The 22,321-nt window shown below is 51.2% G+C and overlaps 3 protein-coding genes across 8 annotated transcripts in view; 1 reads left to right on the top strand and 2 right to left on the bottom strand.

The window, feature by feature from the left end:
* Positions 1 to 574: 574 nt before the first annotated feature.
* On the bottom strand, positions 575 to 20,670 carry POLL (DNA polymerase lambda). 5 transcript variants are annotated; one of them, XM_064431099.1, is made up of 10 exons: positions 11,694 to 12,076; positions 11,158 to 11,226; positions 10,632 to 10,771; positions 10,091 to 10,388; positions 9,324 to 9,489; positions 6,462 to 6,785; positions 5,781 to 5,954; positions 4,746 to 4,874; positions 2,646 to 2,814; positions 575 to 2,346 (listed from the first exon to the last, which is right to left on the bottom strand). In XM_064431099.1, the coding sequence occupies exons 1-10, from the start codon at positions 11,888 to 11,890 to the stop codon at positions 1,982 to 1,984; spliced, it is 2,031 nt and encodes a 676-aa protein (XP_064287169.1). In that variant the 5' UTR covers positions 11,891 to 12,076; the 3' UTR covers positions 575 to 1,981. The 5 variants fall into 5 exon arrangements, with proteins under 5 accessions (XP_064287169.1, XP_064287170.1, XP_064287172.1 ...); XM_064431100.1 differs by having other exon boundaries at positions 10,091 to 10,385; XM_064431102.1 differs by lacking the exons at positions 11,158 to 11,226; positions 11,694 to 12,076 and adding an exon at positions 19,616 to 20,670.
* On the top strand, positions 12,066 to 19,215 carry DPCD (deleted in primary ciliary dyskinesia homolog (mouse)). Its single transcript, XM_064431107.1, has 6 exons — positions 12,066 to 12,219; positions 12,447 to 12,527; positions 13,130 to 13,254; positions 14,060 to 14,193; positions 17,784 to 17,886; positions 19,008 to 19,215. The coding sequence occupies exons 1-6, from the start codon at positions 12,156 to 12,158 to the stop codon at positions 19,110 to 19,112; spliced, it is 612 nt and encodes a 203-aa protein (XP_064287177.1). The 5' UTR covers positions 12,066 to 12,155; the 3' UTR covers positions 19,113 to 19,215.
* Positions 20,671 to 20,823: 153 nt separating the features above from the next.
* Positions 20,824 to 22,321, bottom strand: part of FBXW4 (F-box and WD repeat domain containing 4) — a 59,522-nt gene continuing 58,024 nt past the window's right edge. For both annotated transcript variants that reach the window (XM_064431104.1, XM_064431106.1), the window contains 3 exons: positions 22,130 to 22,270; positions 21,832 to 21,973; positions 20,824 to 21,579 (listed from right to left, as the gene is read on the bottom strand). In XM_064431104.1, the coding sequence (XP_064287174.1) occupies positions 21,463 to 21,579; positions 21,832 to 21,973; positions 22,130 to 22,270 (400 nt within the window). In that variant the 3' untranslated portion in view covers positions 20,824 to 21,462. The remainder of the gene's footprint in view (positions 21,580 to 21,831; positions 21,974 to 22,129; positions 22,271 to 22,321) is intronic.

Here is a 22,321-nt window from a genome sequence, read left to right as displayed (position 1 = left end):
CTGTGAGAAGGGGGTGGTGAGGCCCTGCTGCAAGGCAGGGATTAGAGGTATAGAGAGGAGCATGTGTGGGGCAGCTCTGTCCCCTCTGCCCACGGAGGGTTGACTCACAGTGCCACGGCCCAGCTTCTCATGTTTCTCCCTCTGAACCAGGATGAGGGAGAAGCAACATCCAGAGAGGTCACCCTCCAGCTGCTCTGGACAAGCTCCTTGTGCTCCTTCATCTCCTGCCCTTTTCAACCCCCAGAGCTACACCCAGGAGAAATGGTCCTTATCCATCCATGGCCCACCTGGCTACAGTTAGCCACATGAGGGCCCTCTGCCCCCTCCAAAGGCCCCGAGCTCAAGAACTCTGAGTCAGTGAACAGCCAATCCCAGCTCAGCCACATGGCCAGGACAGAGGATGGTGGCCAGCAGCTCCCTGCCCTGAGAGCCAGAAGTGCTGGTCCAACAGTGATGATCTCCACTGCGTGTTCTCCACCTCCACTGAAACCAGGGAAATGAACCAGCACAGGAGGAGCTCCTGGTAAGCCACAGTCCCAACAGTCACAGTGCAGAGTGCAAAAAGACAGAGATATCAAGGGAAAAGATAGAAGGGATTTATTTATTACACTTCAAATTTAAAAGCACCAAGACATGCCAAAGACATTCACTTCCCTCAGGTGTCCAGCAGAAAGGCTGGGTTGACAAATGCCACTGCTGGGTGTGGGCCACCCCAGCAAAGCCCCAGCCCTGCTGGTGCCCAGCAGCCACAGGAACTGTGCAAACCCACCTGGTTTGTGCCTGCCCTAGCAGCAAACGTGCAGCTTTGTCACCCTAAGTGATAGGGCCAGATCCCCCACAAGGGAGCAAGAGCCCTGGGGTCCTGGCACAGAAATGCCCACCAGGGCACCTCTGCCAGCAGCAACCACTGCAATATCTGTAGCAGCCAGAGCACTCAATGTCTCTGGGAAATTCATCTCCACAATATAAAATAGTCAATGTTTCCTGAGAAATAAAATTCACTCCCATGGAACTGGTGGGACCTGCCACATGCATATACAAACACACACTTTCCCTGATCAAAGACCAGATGACTCCATGGCTTCCACACAAAAAAAAGGGAAAAGGTTTTGCTTTGCCCCAGTTAGAACTTGACTATCTCCTTGTGTTTCTCTCTGTCTCCATGCCTCCAACAGACAGACACACAGTGCTGCTGGGTTACATTCAGTGCCATTACATTCAAATCCCTCCTGAGCACAGTTCCCCAAGCTGTGAGCTCTGCTCCTCTCCTGCACCAAGAAACGAGGTCTTGGGCCACACCAGGGCTCTGAGTAAATCTGGAGGATCCTCAGAACATGAGGCTGGGAGCAAGCAGGTACAGCACCTCAGGTCCCTATGTCTCTTTCAAGTCTTAGCTGGCACCAGGGAAAGCTGGTGGCAGGCACAGCAGCCTGGCCCTGTGCAAGAGGATCCATCAAAGGACACATCAGCTCAGACAGAAGGACACAGCAGCAGCACAGGTTTACCCCTTGAGACTCCTGCAGTAGCAGCTGCCAGCAGTAGTGAGGAGGAAGGCCTGTCACAGAACCAAGCTAGACCTCTGCTGCCTTCATTCACAGCTCAGAACAGAAATTTCACAGTGTCAGTGCTCAGATACAGAGGAAGATGCATCCCACTTCCCCTGTTCCCAAGCACTGTAAGGGGCTGGATCACAAGGTTCTGCAACCCTAATATTCCGAAGTTGGGGAGAGCAGGGCCAGGGCAGCTGATGGGCAGTGAGCCCTTTTGGCAGCCACACCAAGAGACCACTTCCAGTGTGGTTCCAGCCCACAGCCTCTGCTGAGGAAGCCACAGAGCTCTGCCCAGCAGCCACGCCTCATGCTTACAAGGAGCCCCGTTTGCTGGGATATGTTCCTCAGCCTGCAGGCACCACAGAGCCTTTCCACCACTGGGGAAATCAGATCCTTCAAAACAGCAGCAAGCCCAGGGTGAGAACCAGGCGTCACCAGTCGCGTTCGGAGGGCTCCCGGTAAGGCAGCCCCAGCTGAAGGAAGACATCTCTCTCGGTGGGGGTGGGCAGGGCATGGCCAGCTGCCACCTTGGCACCCCCAGGGCCTCGCACCACGGCCGAGCTGAGCGCGTGCTCCGACAGGCTCATGCCCTTGGTCTTGGCCAGGGCGCGCATGGAGCGGTTGAAGTGAGCCGAGCCCGTGAAGTAGAGCAGGGCGCAGGCGAACTCGCGGTACGGCACCACGATGATGTCGAGCCGGCGGTGCCGCCGCGCCGGCCCGGGCAGGCGGCACACGCCCAGGTACTTCTGCTGGTCACCGTTGTCCTCCTGGCTCACCAGGTCATCTGTAAGGAAGCCTGGGAAGAGAGAACGGGCCAAGAGGAGCTCAGTGGTAGATGGACACCTCCATGCTGCACTCCCCACTGCCCAGAGAGCAGCAGAAGTGTCCCATAATGAGCTGTGGGACCCCAGGGATAACATGCAGAGCTGCAGCAATATTCTCCCCTTAAAGCTGCAGCTGAGCCGGGTCCAGGGGCAGTAATTTTAAGGACTAACAAAATGTCCCATCCTAGGGAGTAGTGATCACCTATCCTTCAATGAATGCCATTGCCTCCTTGCCTTGGCCATTCCAAGAGCAGCTTCCCCACCCTCTTACCGCTCCTGCGGAGGCTGCTGAGCAGCTTGCTGAACACCCCACGGTGAGACTGCCCATCCGGGTGAGTGACCAGCACATCCACATCTCCACAGGTGGCCTTCCCCCGACGGTAGGAGCCACAGGCAACACACACGAGGCCAGGCTTCAGGGCCAGGGCAGCTTGTCTGACCTTTGAGAAAGAGGGATGAGGAGTCAGACCATGCCCTTTTCATCAAGGCAGGAAAGGATCTCGTGCCAGCCTTCAGGCCTGTCCTGCATCTCCAGATGCAGGCATGGCACACTGCCCCACCAAGAAGGCTGGCCTGCTGTCAGGGGAGGAGTGAGCCAGAGTGGCCTCCACCCAGTCCTGCACAATGCCACGCCATGCAGTGATCGACCATCAGCTCTTGGGAGCACTGGATTGGGACAAGCAGGAATATGAAGGGGCAAAGTACTGCACAAGCTTTCAGAGCCTTCAGTTTCTGAGACAGCATGAGATAAGAGGTTTTTCAGCTGTCCTACAAGCACAAGGCTCACCAGTTCTGCCCACAAAGCAAATCAGTTCAACAGGTGATGATCACAGGCCTTGTTTCAAAAACAGGGATGGGCTTGTGAAGTCTCCCCAGCAGGATCCAACACAGCATAAAATCTGTGAGTACCCCTTGGAACTCACTCCTGCAAGGAGCTCTGCCTATGCAGGAGAGCTGGGTTTCCTGACTCAGAAAAAGCACAACTGTCCCAGCAGTTTAGACCAATGGGATGCCAACATGCTGCTGCCAGCAATCAAACACATAATAAGAACTTCCCCTATTACAGTCTTCTCCAAGCTGGACCCCAGCTCCTGTTTTGTGCAGACAGTGCTAACTCTGATGGCTTCATTCATTACATGTTTAAGAAAGGCTCCCAAGTCCCTGACAGGCCTAAAGTATTATTGCCCTGATTGTGCCAATCACCCTGCTGGCAGCAAATAATGAAGGGCTCAGCAATTCCTAGTGATGGGGCCATCACAGAGGCTGGGGTTCAGCAAGGCAGTGTCCGTGCCCACAGCCCCTTGTCACTCTTGGGGATCATCCTTCATTAGCAAGGGATAAACCCATTAACCTTTGCCCCAAAGGTGCTCCAAGAAGCCACAAGCCTTTCTCATGCGGAGCAAGCTCTCCTCTGGTGTTTTTGCCCCCCTTCTGGCTTTAAATGAAGATTTCTAGAAAACTCCCAGCCCCACCCGAGAGCCTAAAAGCTCCTCAGATCTCACTGTGACAGGCAGCACAGACAGTGACTAATCCCTCATTCTCTCTCCAGGGCCTGGATCAGAGGTGTGTGTGCGTGTGTATGGAGGGAAGCACAGTAATCCCATCAAGATAACAATAGACCCACTCCCAAGAGCCAGCTCCTCAGCCCAGCCTGCCTGGGAAAGGGACCACTCACCACCAAGATGGCTAATCCGGCACACAGGACTGACACCCCAGCAGGAGCCTGGCAGGAAGGTATTCTTCATGGCCAGGCCCTGTGGCCGAGTGACAGGGTCACACTGGCTGCTGCTTCCATGGTGACTGGACAGCACAGGGGTAGCAATGACAGTGTGTCCCCCAGGCTCTCTGCTCACATTAGGGTACACTGGCTTAGCACCCCATAGACATGGAGTGCTACAGCATCCTACAGCAAGAAGCACTCATTTGCAGCTTGGATCCCCTTTGATTCTACCAAGGGTATCCACCCTCTCTTCTCTACCTGACAACTAGATCATGAGGTGCTCACAGCTTCCTTTGAAGCAGCAGCACCAGGGACACCTCAGCTGAAAGCAGACATGATGAGAGGCAAGAAAGCAGAGCTGGGAACCTGCTTATCCCACCATGCCACATACAGCCTTCTTCTAAGCAGTGTGTAGGACTAACCCCAGTGAAGTATCCTCCTCCTTGCCAGACACTCAGACTGAACTTTCTTACAGGGCAAGGTAGGTGCCTTGTGTGCCCATGCCCAGAAAGGGTCCCCCAAGCACTGACTCCACTAAAAGGAGGGGCTGAAGAGCTCAGCTATAACACGAGGGTTACTTTTACAGCATGTACCTTCCTGTCATGTCCCAGCAGGTACTGCACTCTGAGGGCCTGTGGCCAAGCTACTCACAGTCTGCTCTATTTCTGCAGCTTCCTCCCGAGGCATGCGCTCCAGGAAATCCGTGTAGTGCTTCAGCCCCACAGCCTGCTGGCTGGTCAGAGTGGCCTTGGTGCGGATGTCATCCAGCGTCCGGAAACCCTAGAGCAGACCATGTGCTGATATTCAGACATTTACCAAGACTGTTCTTCCTTTCCATGAAGACTTGGGAAAACTGTATTTAGCCTGTCTCAAGCTCAGGCCAAGTCACAGCTTCTGAGATCACACGTAAAGAACACTTTAGGGCCTAGTTCCTAGAAGAAGGGATTTAGGCAATCGCACTATCCACCCAATCTCCACCCTTCCTCTGACAGAAGGCTACTGCTCTTAAGGCATGGTGTCCCTACACCCCGAAGGAAAACACGTAATGCAGGTAAAGGAACAACACCCACAACATCGCAATGAGAGAAAGCTGAGAGCATGAACACAAACGCGTTTTTAAGTCAAGAATCCAGTCACAGACCAAACAATACAGGAAACCAGGCTTCATTAGCTCATGCTCAGGAGACAAACTGCTTTTAAAGAAGGAGCCCACCCAGTGGCCTGGGCTGCTCCTGTTGGCACAATTATTCCAACCTCATTCTTGTAATAACTTTTAGACAAAATGGATGGCTACTCTGACAGCTACAGGCCAACAGTCAGCAATTGTATCAGGAGCTCTCAAGGCCAAGATGAACTGATTCAAGCCTGGCTCTCAGCAACATCATTGTCATGACTAGTGTGACATGAGCTCCAAAAAGTGATGCTACAGCAGAGGCAGCATGTCTCCCATTCCTCTTCTCCACATCTTTGTCCTTTACCTGTCCCAGCACAATTAAAGTCTCAGCAGGGTGCTGAGACACAATGGGACCCAACCTCATAGTTCCTCCCCAAAAAAAACAGATTTAAATCTTACCTGTAGATATCGGCAATTAAAAACTATTTGTGAAAATAATTCTACACTCAGCAGCAGTCTTCAAACCATAACCCAAGAGCCTCTTGGTTACCTGCTGGTACCTCTGGACTTACCTGCTGGTACCACATCTGAGCTGTCTTGACCCCTGCTCCCCAGATGTTGGAAAATAACTCCAGCACAGGCACGCTCTCACTGATGTGATCCAGCTTGCGCAGGTGCCCACTCTCCAAGATCTCCAGGATCTTCTCTGCCATGCGCTTCCCAATCCCAGGGATTTTACAGGCTTCCTAGAAAGAAACCAGAACTGCTACTGGAAAAGCAAAGATCACAGACAAGCTGGAGAGCTGCTACTGACTCAGAGCTTAGTCCTTTGATGAGTAAAGGGTACGTGGCAGGACTAGTCCTCCCTGATGATCTCCTCTCTAGCCCAGGCTTACCTTGGCTGATCAATTCAAGTGGAAAAGGACAAGCCTGCAGAATGGGACTGAAACATGAACTCACTGAACTGCTGAACTGTCACAGCCCCGAAGATTCATATCCAGTTAGTTTTACATGTTATTACTATTGGTGGCCAGTTGCTGTTGATGAAGAGCAAGGTGAAAATGTCCCTGCATTGTGTCTAAGGAAGGCACTTATCTTGAGAGTGTCCAGGTCTGGCCCTAGAAGGCTCAGAATTCATTTTTCTACTGTTCTGCAAACACTGTGTGTGGTCAGTAAATCTCAACTTGCACTTGCTATACAACTTCCATCAAAGGTCCATCTCCCTGCTCCACCCCCCTGGGGAGGTGTTTTACCTGGTAGGAGGTGACTGGTTTGTGGTAGCTCTTGAGTGCATTGATTGCTTTGGAATAGCCCAGAGCTCTCCACTTGTCCCCCTGGACAGAGTAAGCCTTTGCCAGCACTTCCAGCTTCTCTGTGATGCATTGGTTGTGATTTTCCTTCTTGGTGTTGGAAGACTGGGCACAAACCCACTTGCTGGGAGGCTGGGCCACTGTGTCAGAGCTATCACTGATCTCCTCTGATGATTTCACAGGGTAGTGGCCAGAAATCAATGCTTCCAGGTCTCCCTGGGTGACACCAGCATCTTCTCCTTCACTGTCTTCATCATCAGAATATTTCTTTAGGGCAAAATCAGAAAGCAGCTGTGTGAGAATAAGTACATGCCTCATACATGCCCTTGGCACCAGCTACTTCTAAGATTAGGAAGCCAGAGCACTAACCACCCTCCCTCCTGGGCATGCCACGCTCCAACTGCCACCTCTAGAAGTGGCTGGTTATATGCACACCACAATTCCTCACGCCTCAAGCTACACTCACACATCTCACACAGGAGACTATACTGCTGTCTACCTGGGATTCAAACACAGAGTCCCCTCCTACAGCCAAGCTCCTAACTGAGGTAAGACACTGACTAAGTGAGCAATTGCTGCCAGCAGCAAGGTATGACAATGCCAAAATCCCTGGCTGGCAGAGATGCTGACTCCCTACTCCCACTGGGAAACCTTTAAGTCATCTGGTGGCAGCATAGACACATCTCTCACATTCAGACTCAGCAACTTCTATCCCATGATGCAGATGGCAGCAGATAGGCACTGAACTTTGTTTTCAGTTTACAGACACAAAATCTTAACAAGAGTAGTAAATTTAAACCCCCTCATTTTCCCCATGGCTATCTGCAAGAGAAAAGGGGAGGAAGGAATGACACAAAGGACTCCACATTCCTCAGTGACAGAAGAAAGAACCACTGTATGCATTTGCTGATACCCTCAGCATTAAGATGCCTCTGTGTAGACTTAAGAAACAATGAGCCTCAGCTTCAGGTAATGAACAAAAGGGGATAGAAGTGGAAAGCCACACAGAGACTTTGGAGACTGCTTTGCTCACTGGGGTCCCCATCTCCCCTGATGTATAAACACAGGACTCTATGAAGATCCAAGAGCTTCTGTGTTGTGGAAGTAACTCTGAGTGATGCAGGGCTGTTTTGGATCAGTCTAGTAATTACATGCAGCACGTCATGTTCTGTTATGAGTTTCAGCAGAGTGTGAGCCTAAGTAAGAGCCACATCCTTACAACCTCTGGTTCTGCTGGCTGAGGACGTAGGAGGTCTGGAGACACATAGATGGGATGTGTTTGCAGTCTTGTTTTATAAGTCTGAAAACCGGGTAAGACTGAAAATTTGACAGATTTAATCAGTTTAATTTGTCTTGAAATGCAATTCCCTTGAGATGCTGCTCTCTCTAAGGGCAGCAAAGCCTCAGAAGGCTCAGATAAGTCAGTAAGCCCCTTAAAATCATATAAAGGGGCATGTTATCCATTCACAACACAGAGAACTCTGCAGCTGGAGCTGGAAGCAATTCCCATCCTCTTGGCCAGCAGTGTCACAGAGGTGAAACAGCCCTTAAACCCCTGACTCTCTACACTTCATCAGCAAAGCTGATGGACTCTTTATAACCAATATGCAAAACCAACTAGGAGCAACAGACTACTTGAGAGACAGGCACCCTGGGGTGACAGCTCTGGGTTACCAGAGAGTAACTGGCACTGCTTACGAGGCTGCCTTGCAGAGAACTACTGCATCTGCATGCCAGTCAAAAAGTGCTTGCTGGTCTGACTCTAACAGGATTTTCTCACAGGAGTTTACATCCAAAGGCAGAACTCCCACATCAGTCTCTATTTAGTATGAAACACTGACACCCATCATCTCCTAGACAAAAAACATCCACCCAAGCTAGAAAAGACTGAAAAAGCTACTTAAAAAAATTTAAAAAGCTACTGCTTAAAAGCTAAACTAAGTTTCTAAACTAAGTTTCAGCTTTATTGCTGCAGCTGGGTCTCAAGCATCCCACTCCTCCCCAGGTCACATAGATGTAAGCCTGGGACAAGGGATTTTACTGAAATGTCTACAAATGTGGCTTTTGTGCCCTTAGTGAACTGCCAGGTAGAGAGTAATTGCAGACCTTGGGCAACAAAATTTTGGACTGTGTTGCAAAACAGATGCCAGTAATACAAGGCAGCTGCTGGGAATGTTTGAGGTAACTTTGCTACAGACAGATTTGAATGACATGAATGCTCAAGAAGAATTCAGCAAATTTGAGCAAAAATACAGAGAAGGGAAGGAAAGCTAACAGCAGGCCAGAGATGCTGACTCACAGCAGAAGCCACTAATAACCCAACACAGATATTTTAAGAACACCTCCAAGATCCTTCTAGTAGCAACCTGATCCACTGTACCAACATGTTTCTGAACAGGGTGTTTGCCAAGGAGTGGAGAACTGATCCACATGCCTCAGGCAGGAACATGGGATGAAATATCACAGCTTCCTGAAAAGAAGATATTCTCAGACAGGGAATATTCCTCAAAAGGACATAAGTGAGTATCACCATAGTGAGCCTTGTCCTGATTAGAGCACCAGGACTGCTTCATCTGGAAAGGTTCTGATGGGAACAGCAATTTAGGGGAGCTGTTTCTATTTGTAACACCTAAAAAGGACAAAGAGAAGCAGTCCACAGCCTGAGTCTGGCTCACTGCAACACCCAAACACCTTCCCTTCACTGAGAAAATCCCACATGGTGTCCCTGCAGGGATGCTCTTAGCCAGGAAAAGCAGCAAGCAGGATCTGCTCACAAGGAGATGGACCTCTGCAGGAAAGCCTCACCCCAGCCATTTGCTGCTGTCCAAGGGTGCCCAAGCCTTGCTGTGAGGAATCCTCCACGTGTGATTCAGTGCTCAGTTTCACTGCTCCCTCCTCTGCTGGGAGCTGGATTTTTTCTCTGTCCAGGATCTGTTGCTGTTCTTTCTGCAATTCCTCCTCCTCCAGGTACCTGCCATGGATTGGATATCTCAGTACAGGAGAAGCAGGACTTCTCAACCCCCAGAAGTTTGACCAAGAAATCCTTCTGCATGTTTTGGGATGGACCAAACAACCCATATGAATTGTACTCTCTCAGATAATGGATTAATTACTCTGGTTTTAGCTCAACTCCCCAGTTAACATTTACCTTGCTGACCTGCAACTTCCACTCCTACCTACCTCACTCTTAGACTCTCTTTCCAAAACATTGCCAAAACATCCTGATCCTAATCTGTGCCTGCTGCTCCATTTTTAATTTCCTCTTGTGCCTAGTTTCCAATTTCTCTCTACCTTTCATCTGCAATAAGTAAGAAACAGTATTTAATCCTCAGTATTTTCAAGAGACACCTTGTTATCACTGATGGATCAGGAAGAGGTGCCTTTAGCACCTGTAGCAAGTGACAGGACTTCTGGCAGAACTTCTGGGCCCTATTATATGTTTTGCTACCACACAGAACTTTTGAGTCTGAGCTGCAAGGAGCTGCAGTCCATGATTTTGAGCAGAGGTCAAACTGCAGTGCTGCTCAGTTTAGGCCAGAGGAAATGCAGGGAGGAACGGCACAGTGGCATACCTGCGCGGGATGGAGACACCATAGCCAGCAGTACTCAGCAGCTCCTGGTCTCTAAGGCAAGCACTGAGCCAGGCTGCCTTCACCAGCAGCAGCCCCGGGGGCAGCCTGGTTAACCCGAGGAGCCGAAAGGCGCGCTCGCAGTCCATGTCCTCGGCCACGATGACGTGTGTCACCCCCGAGCAGAGCTGGCCGCGAACCACGCCCCCGTGCTGGGCAATCTGCCTGCGGAAGAGCTCGGCCCGCGCCCGCCCCAGGCCGGCTTGCAGCACGTAGGCGACGACTGGCTTCAGCCACTCTGCTGAGGAAAGCACGGGGACACGGTGACAGGAGAAGTGCCGCAGCCCAGCAGGGTACAGCTCTCACACGGCACTTGATGGCAGCAGCCCTGGCAGGCAGTCTCTGGGGACACACCAAACCAAGCTGGCCATGAGCACTACCGAGAGCACACCGAGGGCCAGAAAAAGCACCTGGGGAGCAGCACTTGCAGCTAGCACGCTGGGTGTAAGCATTATAACCTGCACCACACGGACACAGGACTTACCCTCGGGTATCTCTGCTCCTTGCTCTTTCAGGATCTTTGGAGGGATGCTTTTCTCCGAGTCATCCCTCACCTTCTTCCTCTTGGGAAAGGCTTTGACAATCCCCCGTGGCTCCATAGGCCCGGTGGGAAAGCAGCAACTGCTACACACAAAAAAGAAAGAGCAAGGTTGCTTAGATCTTACCTAACCACAACTCAAGATTCACCCATGTTGCTCACTGTCTTTGTTGTTCTGAAGTTTTTTGTTGTTGCCTTCCAAAAATGCTCAGCCTGAGGGAAGCAACCAGAACCAAGAATTGCAGTCCACAAGGTCAGAAAAACCAAAGTCAGAAAGTCACTTAAGTTAACCCTGAATGCCTTAGAAACCTCAGCAGCTGAGCTCTTACAATGGAAAGCATTCAACTACTTTAACAGTTTAGAGCCCCTATCTGCTCAGCCTAAAGAAGCAACTTTATTTCCCAGGTACTTCTTAAGCACATTCCCAAGAGGGAAACACTTCCCCTGCCAGGGCTGAAATCCAGTCACCTACTAGACAAAACGCTGATTGGCACCAGGTGTTTCACACAGCCACAAGAGGAAAACTCCAACTTGGCTCCATCTGGAAACAGCAAATTACCAAAGATTAACTAGCCAAGTTCAATGCGGGTACAACTGTAGCTTTACCATGACAGGCCTTGCAAATGCAAACCTTGCAGCTTGTACTAGCAGGCCACAAGAAGCTCAGTTTTTTGTAGCCCAGACAAGCCCCAGATCACTGTATATCCCAACAGCCCCCTCCACGTGGCTGCAGCACTGAGTGAACACCAGCCTGGTTTCCCCTCTGTGCAGCACTCTGTGTTTCTCTTAGAGTTCTCACACACAGTCCACCACAAACCTATCCTACCAAACCTGGAAAAGTGAAAATAGTCCCATTGGGCCATGGCTTCCTGCTATGGTCACCTTCTCATCTGAGCACTAAACATAATCCTCTGAAAAGCAACCCAGAGCTCCACTCAAGCCCTCACCTCTGTGAGCAAGAGTTCAACTCCATGGGAACAGAAATCCTGCCACACTTGTAAAACTCACCTTCGCTGAAACGTTTCAGTTTTCAGGACGTTTTGACCAAAAAAAAAAAAAAAAAAAAAGCCCGCTGGACTCTGGAAAGTAATCCTTTCTATTAGGTAAAGAAAAAACCCACCCCAAGAGCCCGCCAAGGCTCCGGGTGCCCAAGCGCGCTGCAGGGCTGCGAAGTGTGTTTCTGCACGCTGTGCTTTAACTCCCATAACCCACGGGCACCAAACCTGCCTCCTCAGGCCGCGAAGCTTTGAGGACCGCCAGCTCGGGGCTGGCAGCACCCACAGCCTCGGTGGCAAGAAGGATCCCCCGGCCCTCGCGGCTGTGCCCGGGGAGCCGAGGGGGGCGGCCGGGAGGGGAAGGCCCCGAAGGAGCGGGGCCGGGCCGGGCCGGGCCGCGCTCAGCTCGCGGGCCGGAAGCGCTTCCGGCGGCGGGCGGAAGTTTCCGCGTTGCCGCGGCGACGGCGCGGCCGCCATGGCGGTGCCGAGCTGGCTGGAGCGGCTGCGGGCGGCCGGCAAGACGGCGCTGGTGCAGGACGGTAACCGCGGGGCCAGGGTCGGGATAGCCCGGAGTGAGGGTGGTCCTGCGGCGGGCGGGCGCGGAGGGGAGCGCTCCTGGGCACAGCCCCCTCCCCGGGCAGGGCCCCCGGGAAGGACACAAGGACATCAACGCGGGCAGTGGGACGGGGTCCCGGACAGCGGGACAGAGCCCTACACGCAGGGGTAGCTGTGTCCGCTTTCCTCTCATCATCTGCCTTGCCTCTAGGGAAGCGGAAGATCCACTATTTGTTCGAGGATGGCAAGGAGATGGCCGAAGAGTATGACATTAAGACTGGCCAGTTAATCAGTAAGTGCTCTGCAGGGCAGTGGGTCTGTGCCCTCGGGCTGGGGTGTTGAGAGGGACCACCTGGTCAGGAACAAATCATCCCTGCCTACTCCGGGAGGCGGGCATTTTGTAGGGACAGAAGTAGGATCCAGGTTGCAGCCAGGGTTCTCTGACTTTCATAGCACAGCAGACCTTGCTTTAGCCCAGGATCTCCCCCAGACATCCCATCTGTCACAGCAGACTTGGATGGACCACATGGGATTGCCATCATAGTTGCCAGGCACCAAGTCTGTACCACATGAAGGGCTGAAATATGCTTTTTGGTGGCTTCTGCTACCGCAAACAAAGTGTTGTTTATGGCTCGTGTCCAAAACCACATCAGCTGCAGCACAGCACCTGTCGCAACCCCACCATGGCTTCAGCACCAAATAGCAAAAAAGAGGCATTCAGCACAGAATTTCTGACCTGGGAATAGGCCAGCTAGCAGATCAAATCACACCGAAGTCGAAATGACTGGAATTACATATATTCATATCATCTCAGTGTGCTGGGCAGCTTTGGCAGTCAGTTGCTGGAGTTCTTAGAGAGCAGAAGAATGAAAGCCCTTCTTCTCTCTTCCCCAGGTAGAAAATGGCGAGAGAAGAACACCCTTGGGGGCACTGGCAAGTGGCAGGTGGAAGTGGGAGAGCCGACCTCGCCACTCCTGGGAGCACTGGAGTCAGAGCTTATAACAGAGAGCAGCTGCAATGTACGTAAGGGTCTGCAGGCACCACTGCACCTAAAACTCCCTTGTCGTGTGCTTACAGCAGTAGCTGGTAGAGCGCAGGTCACCAAGAGACAGCCTTAATGCACCCAGCACTGTGCTACAAGTCACCCCAAAACTGCAGGGCTGAGTGGAAAGAAGCCACAGCTTAGGTTTTTTTAGGAGTCTTCAAGAGATTTGTAGTTTCCTTAAACAAAGAAACTGTATTTCTGTGTGGCCAACTACTACACTGTCTTGAAAGAGTGGGGTGAGAGGAAGGCCAGTGCCAGGACAAGTCAGGGGATAGAAAACAAAGGTGGTAGCAATGAAAGGCACAGGCAGTGCATACCAGGCTGCTCCAATAGGGCACAGCTTGTTTCATCTTCACACCCCTCTAGCTGAGGGTGCAGCTGTTTTAGTCTCTCATCATCTTTTCAGAAGCTGTGCTTCTGAAACACAAGCACAGCTCTGCACCACAAATTGGGGCAGAGCAAGGACTGAATCCAGCAGGTTCCTAGAGCAGGCAGAGCTCACTATTTGGTTGTCTGTGAGGAAGAGGCCCCTGTAACCCTGTGCTGCAAGGCTTCCTCACTGAACACTCTCAGCCTCCTGCAAGCAGTGCCCTGGGCAAAGGCAGAGCAGCCTTAGCTGTAGGAGAGTGGTGCTCAGGCAGCTTCTTGAGTTACTCCCTAATGCTCCAGTGAAAGAACAGTTGTTCCCATGTGGAGTCTCACAAGGTAGTACAGGAAGGAGACAGGGAGGAGAGGAGACAGCTGGAGGGGCCTTGCTTAAAGGTACTTATTTGCTGTAGCCCATCTTCATGAGGAAGGATACCCTGAGCAGCTTCCAGTGGCGGATCCGTAACCTTCCCTACCCCAAGGAGGTCTACAGCGTCTCCGTGGAGGAGGAGCAGCGCTGCTGCGTCGTGCGCACCACCAACAAGAAGTCAGTAAGGACAGCACTGCCGGTGCTGCAGTCCCTTGGGGTGGGCTGCCACGGGGGCTGTCCCCTCTTCTGTCCCTAGTGTGCAAGGGATGAGGGCCTCACCTTGCAGCACATCTCCTGCTGCCCAGTTTCCACTCCCAACTGCCTCAGACACGTTTACAAGTAGGGCCCCCCAAGCTCTGCACTGGACATTGCAAACTCATCTTGGCTCCTCTAGGGTGGTGCTTGCACTGTTCTTACTGTCAGATGTCACTTCCTTAGAAAAATTAAGTAAGAGTCTTGCAGACTTCTTGAAGCTGGAACATTCCATTTGCTCCCTCTGATTTAGTCACTGCATCTCAGAATGCTGCAGGATTCAACATGGACAGCAAAGTCACGGGCACCCAGACAGATTCCCCCTGCATAGTCACAATGCCATTGACATGATCTGGAGGTAGTGAGCAAAAAAGACAGACTGAATCTGGGAAGGAAGCACCACAGTGTTCTGCCAAGTGAGATTTGAGATGGGAGGAAGAAAATGGAAAATCCCGTTAAAGCCACATCTTGCAGTGTGTCAATACATGGCATCTCACGTGGAATAAAACACACAGTGTCCCAAAGCATGTACAGCCTCAGATAAGCCAAGATGAGCTGCAGTATTGGGAAGTGAGTGCACGGAACGAGCCTTGGGAGCACAGGGGAAGGTGATGGAAGTGGCTGTAGGTGGTGCTGTCGGCACAGAACTGCGGCCCCTCTGCTGCCGAGGGCTCCGCGCCGCGGCACCCGCGAGTCTCCCGGTAAAAAGGGCTGCTGGAGCTCTGCACACCAGCACACCTGGGGACTCAAAACCAGAAAGCTGGGAAGAGGGAAGCTAACCCATAGAAACAACAAAAAAATACAGCTCTAATACAGAAAGATGTTGGCCTAAATGCACACAGAGGAATTCACAGAACAGTGGTGCTCTAGTAGGGAGACCATGTAGGAAAAGATGAATGAGATTCCCATCAGCCACACATGGATATCCATGGAGCTAGGACAGGAGTGGAGTACTTGATCCTAAATCCAACCACATTCTGTCACAGACAGGCTTATCTACTCCCAGTCCTACTGATAGTGGTGTGTATGTGGGGAGTTCCTTGCCTGTGTATGTGGGAATTTCCTGTGTAGGTGCCATAAGGTTATAATGCAGCACTGAGGCTTTACCTACGCCCTACCTGACTTCTGGCTTTTTTGTACCTCTCTCAGGAGGGTCTTCCATGACACTTATTCTGACACTTGTTCTCTCTCAGACCAGTGCCAGAGGACCCAACAGCCACTCATGGCCTGTGTCTGACAGTTAAGGACTTTCAGAATTAAAGCTGAAAGCCAGCTCACTGAGGACAAGAATGACGTTGCTGTCAGTAGGGAGCAGGGACAGACACCAGCACTAGCACACTTAGTACAGGCTCCAGGATATCTTAGATCATTTCTCCTGGGTCTCGGCCAGGGCAAGGCACCACTCAGCAACTAATTCCAAGATAGCAACAACAGCCTGGAATCCACAGAGAGAGTGCACATCACTACGGGAGAGAAAGGAAGCCTCGGAGCCTCTCCAACCCTTGGAAGTCAGCCATGCTGCTTCTGAGCAACAGAGCTGTGCTGACCGCCAGCCAGAGGCACAAGTAACAGGATGGGCTGCCAAGTCACTACTGAATAGCTCAGCTCTAAATTCTCAGCATACCAGTAGCAGTTTTCCCTACGGGCTAACAAAAAGTGGGTTTCCAGTAGGAAAATAATAGAGGTGATTTGACATACATACTGTGGATCTCGGGCCAGGACTCGGGCTCAGAGTGTAATACTGCCCCTTGGCCATGGGGTGAGAGGAGAGGGCAGAGAATCAGCCCTGCACCGGCTGGGATAACCACCCATCAGCTACCTCCCCAGCCCAGACAGGAGCTCTTCACTTCCAACAGTCACTCTGTTCCCTCTGGCCACGGCAAGGGCTGCTCAAGTGGGATTTGCTTAAAACCTCTTGCTGTAAAATAAATCCATTAAACTGAACTCTAAAAACAAACCTAGAAAGCCACCTCCCCAAACGCCAAACGTGATTCAATTATTGTAGTGAGAGGCAGTGGTAATGTTAGGAGGAGGAGGGGTTGGCAAGGCAGATCTGGTTTCCTTTGATCTTGTCACAGATTTTAGTTTGAGGCCAGCCAAAGCCATTCTTCTCCCCTTCTCCTTAGTCCTGGGGCAGCAGAATGCTGCTGTTTCATTGATGACTCCCAAGGCCCTTTGAAACAGTGGGTTTTTTTCTGTGTACTGCTTTTTTTTTGTCTAATCGGTAAGAAGTTAACACTTCCTTAACATGTCTTTGTGTTCATCTAATCTCTGCTGTTTAACCTTTGACATCTCCCTTATTATCCATGTCTGCCACCTTTTCCAAATACCGACAGCAGTGACAACACAGAACGGTTTGAGCCCTGCGGTAACAAGCCGTGTACATTCCTCCCACTGCACCGGGAAAGCCATTTGCCCTTTGTAGCTGTTTTCACCGTGACTTGGAAAATAAACTGCAGTTTGGGCAGAGGTAGCTAGAGAGGCCAAGCCTCACACACAGCCAGCTCAATTGAGAACCACCCCTCATGGCAGCAGCCACTGCCTAGTCCCACTCTGCTCCAGGCACCTCAGTACCAGCTACAGGCCAATTCCTTGGAGAGGACTGCCCACAAGAGTGTTGGAAGAGACTAAGAATCCAGCCGTGCCTCTGGGTGGGCACAAGACAACAAGCCAGTGTATGTGGTGCAGCCCCAGAGAGAAGCAGTAGATGCAGGGCAAGCAATGCAAGGGCAAGCACAGACACAGGTCTGCAGCGTTCTGGCTCCGAAGTCTTAGGAAATCTCTTAGCTGGCAAAAACCTCTCTGTCCTCTGCTTGGATGTGAGAGGTTATTGGAAGACTGGGATAGGAACCAGGGAAGGAGCTAGGAGAGGTGTAAGTGCAGAGGAGCAGCACAGCCACCATTTGAGAGGTGCTGCATGGAGATGCTGCAGAGCAGAGGCTCAGGGTTTGTGGGCAGTTACACCTGGAGATCTGTGCCCAGGGTGTGCATGAGCACCACCATGCCACCAAAGCAAGAAGCTACCTAGGAAGTACAGCAAGAAGTTAAAAAGAGGGGTTTAGGAAGGATTGCAACACAGAATGATGTATCACAGAGGAAAGTCATGCCACAAGAGCTTTGACAGCTATTTTGACAAAAGCTTAAGAAAGCTGTTTACTTAGAGGAATGAGAGACCATGAGCAGGGAAAAAGACAATGAACACCTTGGTAGGGCTGAGTAGTCTAACCATAGCTGGCATTAATACAGGCAAGCTGGAGGGACCAAGCCTGCTGTCATACACCAAAGCTCTTCAGGACTTTGCCAGCTCTGGTTTCCAGTTTGGAGGTTTGTTTCTAGTGCTCCTGCTAATCTGGGGGCACCAGCAGGCACACAACATGGCACAAGGGCCTCCTGCCAGCCCTGAGAGGTCTGTTGTCCTCATGTACACTTTGTAGACCACCAGGCTGTGTCTCAGCACTCCTAGGGACAGAATAGAAACCCCACCTTCTTATTTCTGTCTCCTCTCTCATTTGTAGGTACTATAAAAAGTTCTCTATTCCTGATCTGGACCGATACCACCTCCCCTTGGATGCAGCTGCCCTGAGCTTCAGCCATGCCAACAACACCCTGATCATCACGGTGAGGTTTTAACCATGCAGATCAGCAGTCTGCCCTTCTCTTTATGTCCACAAAGAAGCTAAAGTTTTTACACATGGGGAAATGAGGCAGAGCTGAGGGTCACCCATGCAGCTCCTTCTCTGTCACACAGTCAGTGGGAGTTTCAGATTACACTGGGCATGCTGACACTAGCCAGGAGATCCCAGGTGGCAGGAGAGGCCCTCCTTGCTGCTCAAGGTGACATGCAGGTGGAAGAGAGTCTGTTGTGCCCTGTTTTCCATGTATTCCCTCCCTCAGGCCTGAGCAAGCCTCCACTCTCAGTGACACTTGTTTCTTTTGTCTCAGAGCATAAAAGCCCAAGGATCTGCTGCACTTTGAGGTCTCGGAGTCTTAAAACAGAATAATAAAAAAATAATCACCTGCTGCTTTGTGTCAGAGAGGGAACTCTTCCACACACGTGGAAGCAAGAGACACACACTTCTTGTTGCAAGGAGCAGACAGATGCTTTTGAGCAACAGGTGTTTGCCTTATTCAGTGCAGAAGTCAGCTACACAGAGGGGACACCCTCCGTGAGAAACCTGGCAGCAAACCTGGGCTGCACGTGCAGAGGAAATGGCCCAAGAGGAGCACCTTGAGTCCTCCTGAGCTTCTGTTTGCTACTGGCCAAACCTTGCAAAAAGCACCTGCATCCACCACTAAGCTGCAGCTGGGTGAGAGGCCTCTGAAAGGAAGATAGAGGAACTGCAACTCTTACTTCTCTCTGCATTAAAAAAAACCCCACACATATATCTATATATATATATACAGATATATATATATAACCACTTGTGAGCATACGATCAGTGAGCACAGCAAGGATCTGCTTGCCAGGATATTCCAGAGGGGTTGATGGGGGCCAAGATTCCACACCTAACTGGAAAGTTTTACTTGCACCGTAAAAGACTCTCCAGAACTTGCCAAATGTCTTTAGCTTGATAGCACCACCTCTCTAGACAGGCTTCAGAGGCTGCTGGTAATGGCAAGGCCTCCCTTGGCAGGAGGGCCCTTGCTGGGCTGGCAGCAACAGGTTGCAGTTGGTCTGCTTGGAGCAGAGGCTGAACAGGAGCTCAGGAGTGCTAAGGGCATTTCTCTCTGTCCTGCAGTACCAGAAGCCGAAGGAGATCCTGGCTGCAGAAGAGCAGCTGCAGAAGGAGCTGAAGAAGATAAAGGCAGCTAACAGTGGGGATGGAGACTGTAAGACCCAGTAGGCAGTGGCTGCTAAGAGGTTGAGGTGAGGGGCAGCTCTCTGGCACAGCTTCATGGTGTTTATTTTGCCTTATCTAATAAAAATGTTGTTGTTGTTGTTGTTAATAGAGCCATTTGGAGGAATTTTTGTAAGCCTAGGAAGATGACAGGGCAGTTGACCTGGCTGCTGATTTATGCAGACATTTCATAGAACAATAGAATGATTTGTGTTGGAAAGGACCTTAAAGATCATCTAGTTCTAACCTCCCTGTCATGGGCAGGGACACCTTCCACTAGACCAGACTGCTCAAAGCCTCATCTAACCTGGCCTTGAACATTTCCAGGGTTGGAATGATCCTTCTATGAATTGTGGGAAGCTGCAGTATGCAAAGGAAGCACACCACATCTACAACCAGCAGCCCTGTCCCCATCCAACATGACACCTCGGGAATTCCCCATCTGCCACCATTGCTGAAGGCAGTAATGTTTGGAAAACAAGAACTCCCCCCTCACACCCATGACTTGCCTGGGATGTACTTGGAAGCAGCTCCTTCCTGTGCAGTTATGCAGCTCCTCCGTGCAGTCGGGATGCTCTGGTGACTTTGCTATCTCAGCAAACAGCATCAGTGTTTAGACCTGAGTGGGCACAGCCAATGAAACAGGGTAAAGAGGAAGACATGCAGCTGCTTCCTTACTGCCAGCCATCCACCACGTGACAGGGCTGTGCAGAGGGCAGGAACCAACGTGCAGCTGCCTCCATTTGCATGGCACGGAGGGGAAGCAGTGGCTGGGCTACTGGCCAGCTAAGGAGCAGCAGCTGCCCACCCTTCTGTGAAGGCACAAACATGGACCACTGCAAACCTCACTGCACAGGGACAGCCCCAACAGTCTGCTTTACCAGCTCCTCCAACAGCCATCCCCTTGCTTAGATTTCTGAATGTTGTTCCATCCTAGTTCATACTTGAACACTTACTACTACACAAGCAAACCCTACCTCCAAAGTGAGCTGCTCATGGGCTCCTAACATAGCTCCCCTGATGAGGCTGCTTTCAAACCGTGACAATTCTTTAGACTCTGGGGCTCCAGCAAGCATATTCCTCCAATTCTTGTGCATCACAAGGGAAGAGCAGCCTTCTGACAGTGGAAATTAATATACTAAGTTCTAACAAAGCACCATGCTAAGTGGCTCACCCCAGGAGTGCTCTCAGTTTGTGTTAAAAACCTCTCCTCTGCCTATCCAGGACACCCAAACTCAATCAAGAAGGGTTCCCACACTTCCTTCCCCAAGGAGGGCCAGACCCCAGACACCACTCACAGCACATTATCCACATCCAATCACACAGCACCGAGCATGCTGAAAGGTATGGTTGTTCAGAGACCCACGTCAGGTTCAGAAGGATGACACAAAAAGGAGCAGAGCCCACTTGAATGTGTCTACAGGATCCCAGTAAATCACATCCAGGTGCTCATACTAGTCTTGTTTGCTGCTTCATTAAGCAGGCACCAAATGAGTCACAGATGCTACTTTTTGAAATCTTGTTTGAAAAAGTGACAGGAGATCCAAGTTCCCAAGAACCTCCAATGCAGCAGTGTCACAGGGTCTAGCCAGGGAGAGAGATCTATAAGACATGGAGACAGCATATGAAAATAGGTCCAACCTCCCCCACCCAGGCCTCTGCAATCAGCAGGTAACATCATAACTCCTTCAGAACTTGAAACAAAACATACAATCTCTTTTGTTTCCTTTCAGATTTATTTAGCAAAACACGACTATTTCAGCCCTGCCAAGTGCATAGCTTGACCTGATGGCCAACTTGGGGAGGCACACTGAAAGCAGGGCTGGCTCTGCCTTTTAGCTCAATTGTTGCTCTTGGCTGTGAAGGACAACACAAGCAGCTGTCAGAACAGCAAGTTAAGGAGAAAGGAGGGCCTCACTCCAGGCACCTTTCCCTTCTACCAAATCAGTTCACCCCACACACAGCCTAGTCTTGTTTCACGTGCTTAGAGCTTGGCTGATCTCAAACTGACCAGCACACAGCTGATGGGGCAACCTGGCTCAACTTGCCCCTCAAATGATGTATCCACAGGAAAAAAAGGAAGGAAAAAGAAAAAAAGTAACACAGTTAATAAAACAATTCCCGACTTGCACAAAATAAAAAGAATAAAGGACAATTGGCCTATTATTTTCACGAACAGGCAGGTAAGGTGGAGAAAGTTTGGCCCTTTGTGCACTCTTCATTGTAGCTTTCTGGCAGGCAAAAAAGTCCCTTCAGAAGCCTTGTGGGCCTTTTCTCACCTCTCCTGCCCTGCAATTCCCTGAGCCAAGTGTCAGCTCTGCTGAGTTGGGGTCACCAGAAGCAGCTGTGGTGCCCTTCAGGAGGCCGTGAAGTCCAGGACGTGCAGGGCTGACGCCAGGGCAGCGTACAGGTGGGTGGTACTGAAACGGAGGCAGTACACTGGGCTGCTGGTGGGTGAAGACAGGTGAAAGCTCTGCAAAAAACAGGAAAATCAACCTTTCAGAAACAAGGTCAGCCCAAAGATGCTGGGTGGTGTTACAGATCCAAAGGCTGAGATGTCTGAGAAAGCAGATTTTCCCTGCATATAGGGTAGGTTTGCCATGGTGGACTAGCCCCAAAGAGAGCCCAGCAGCCCCTCTTTCTTCTGCCCACAAGGCATGCACACTGGGTTGCCAGAGAACAGCTGAGAAGCTCTGCTGCTGCTCAGTCTCCCACTGGTGCTCACCTGCAGGCACCGAGTCTGCCGCTTATCCCAGAGGCGTACCACACCGTAGTAGGAAGAGCCACTGGCAATCATATGGTTCTTGTCACTCCTTATGCAGTACAGGGCACTGTCATGGGGTTCTTCCCACTCCTGGACGCACTTCCTGCAAGGGCAACACAAACCAGAGCAGGGCTGAGCCTCCACTCCTCCATCCACTTAGCCTGAAGGAGCTAAGTCAGTGAGAGCTGAGTTCCCAGACGCTGCACAAGGACACTCCAGGAGCCTTGCGTGGCCCCAGATGCCAGGAGGGCAGGCTCACCTGGTGCTGGTCCGTATGTCCCAGTAGCGGATGTAGGTGTCATACCCACAAGAAAGGAGAAGGGAGGGGGTTTCATAGAACACATCCAGGACTCCAGCTCCACGGTGGAAGTCGGTCCCTAAACAGGTCACCAGCTCACCACTGCAATGAAACACGTGAGGGGAAGAGTCATTCAGAGCAAAAAGCCCTTCC

This window comes from Passer domesticus, chromosome 8 (assembly GCF_036417665.1).
Source record: "Passer domesticus isolate bPasDom1 chromosome 8, bPasDom1.hap1, whole genome shotgun sequence".
NCBI lineage: Eukaryota > Metazoa > Chordata > Aves > Passeriformes > Passeridae > Passer > Passer domesticus.
Note: the sequence above shows the minus strand (reverse complement) of the source record. Positions and strands in the feature narration are given on the sequence as shown.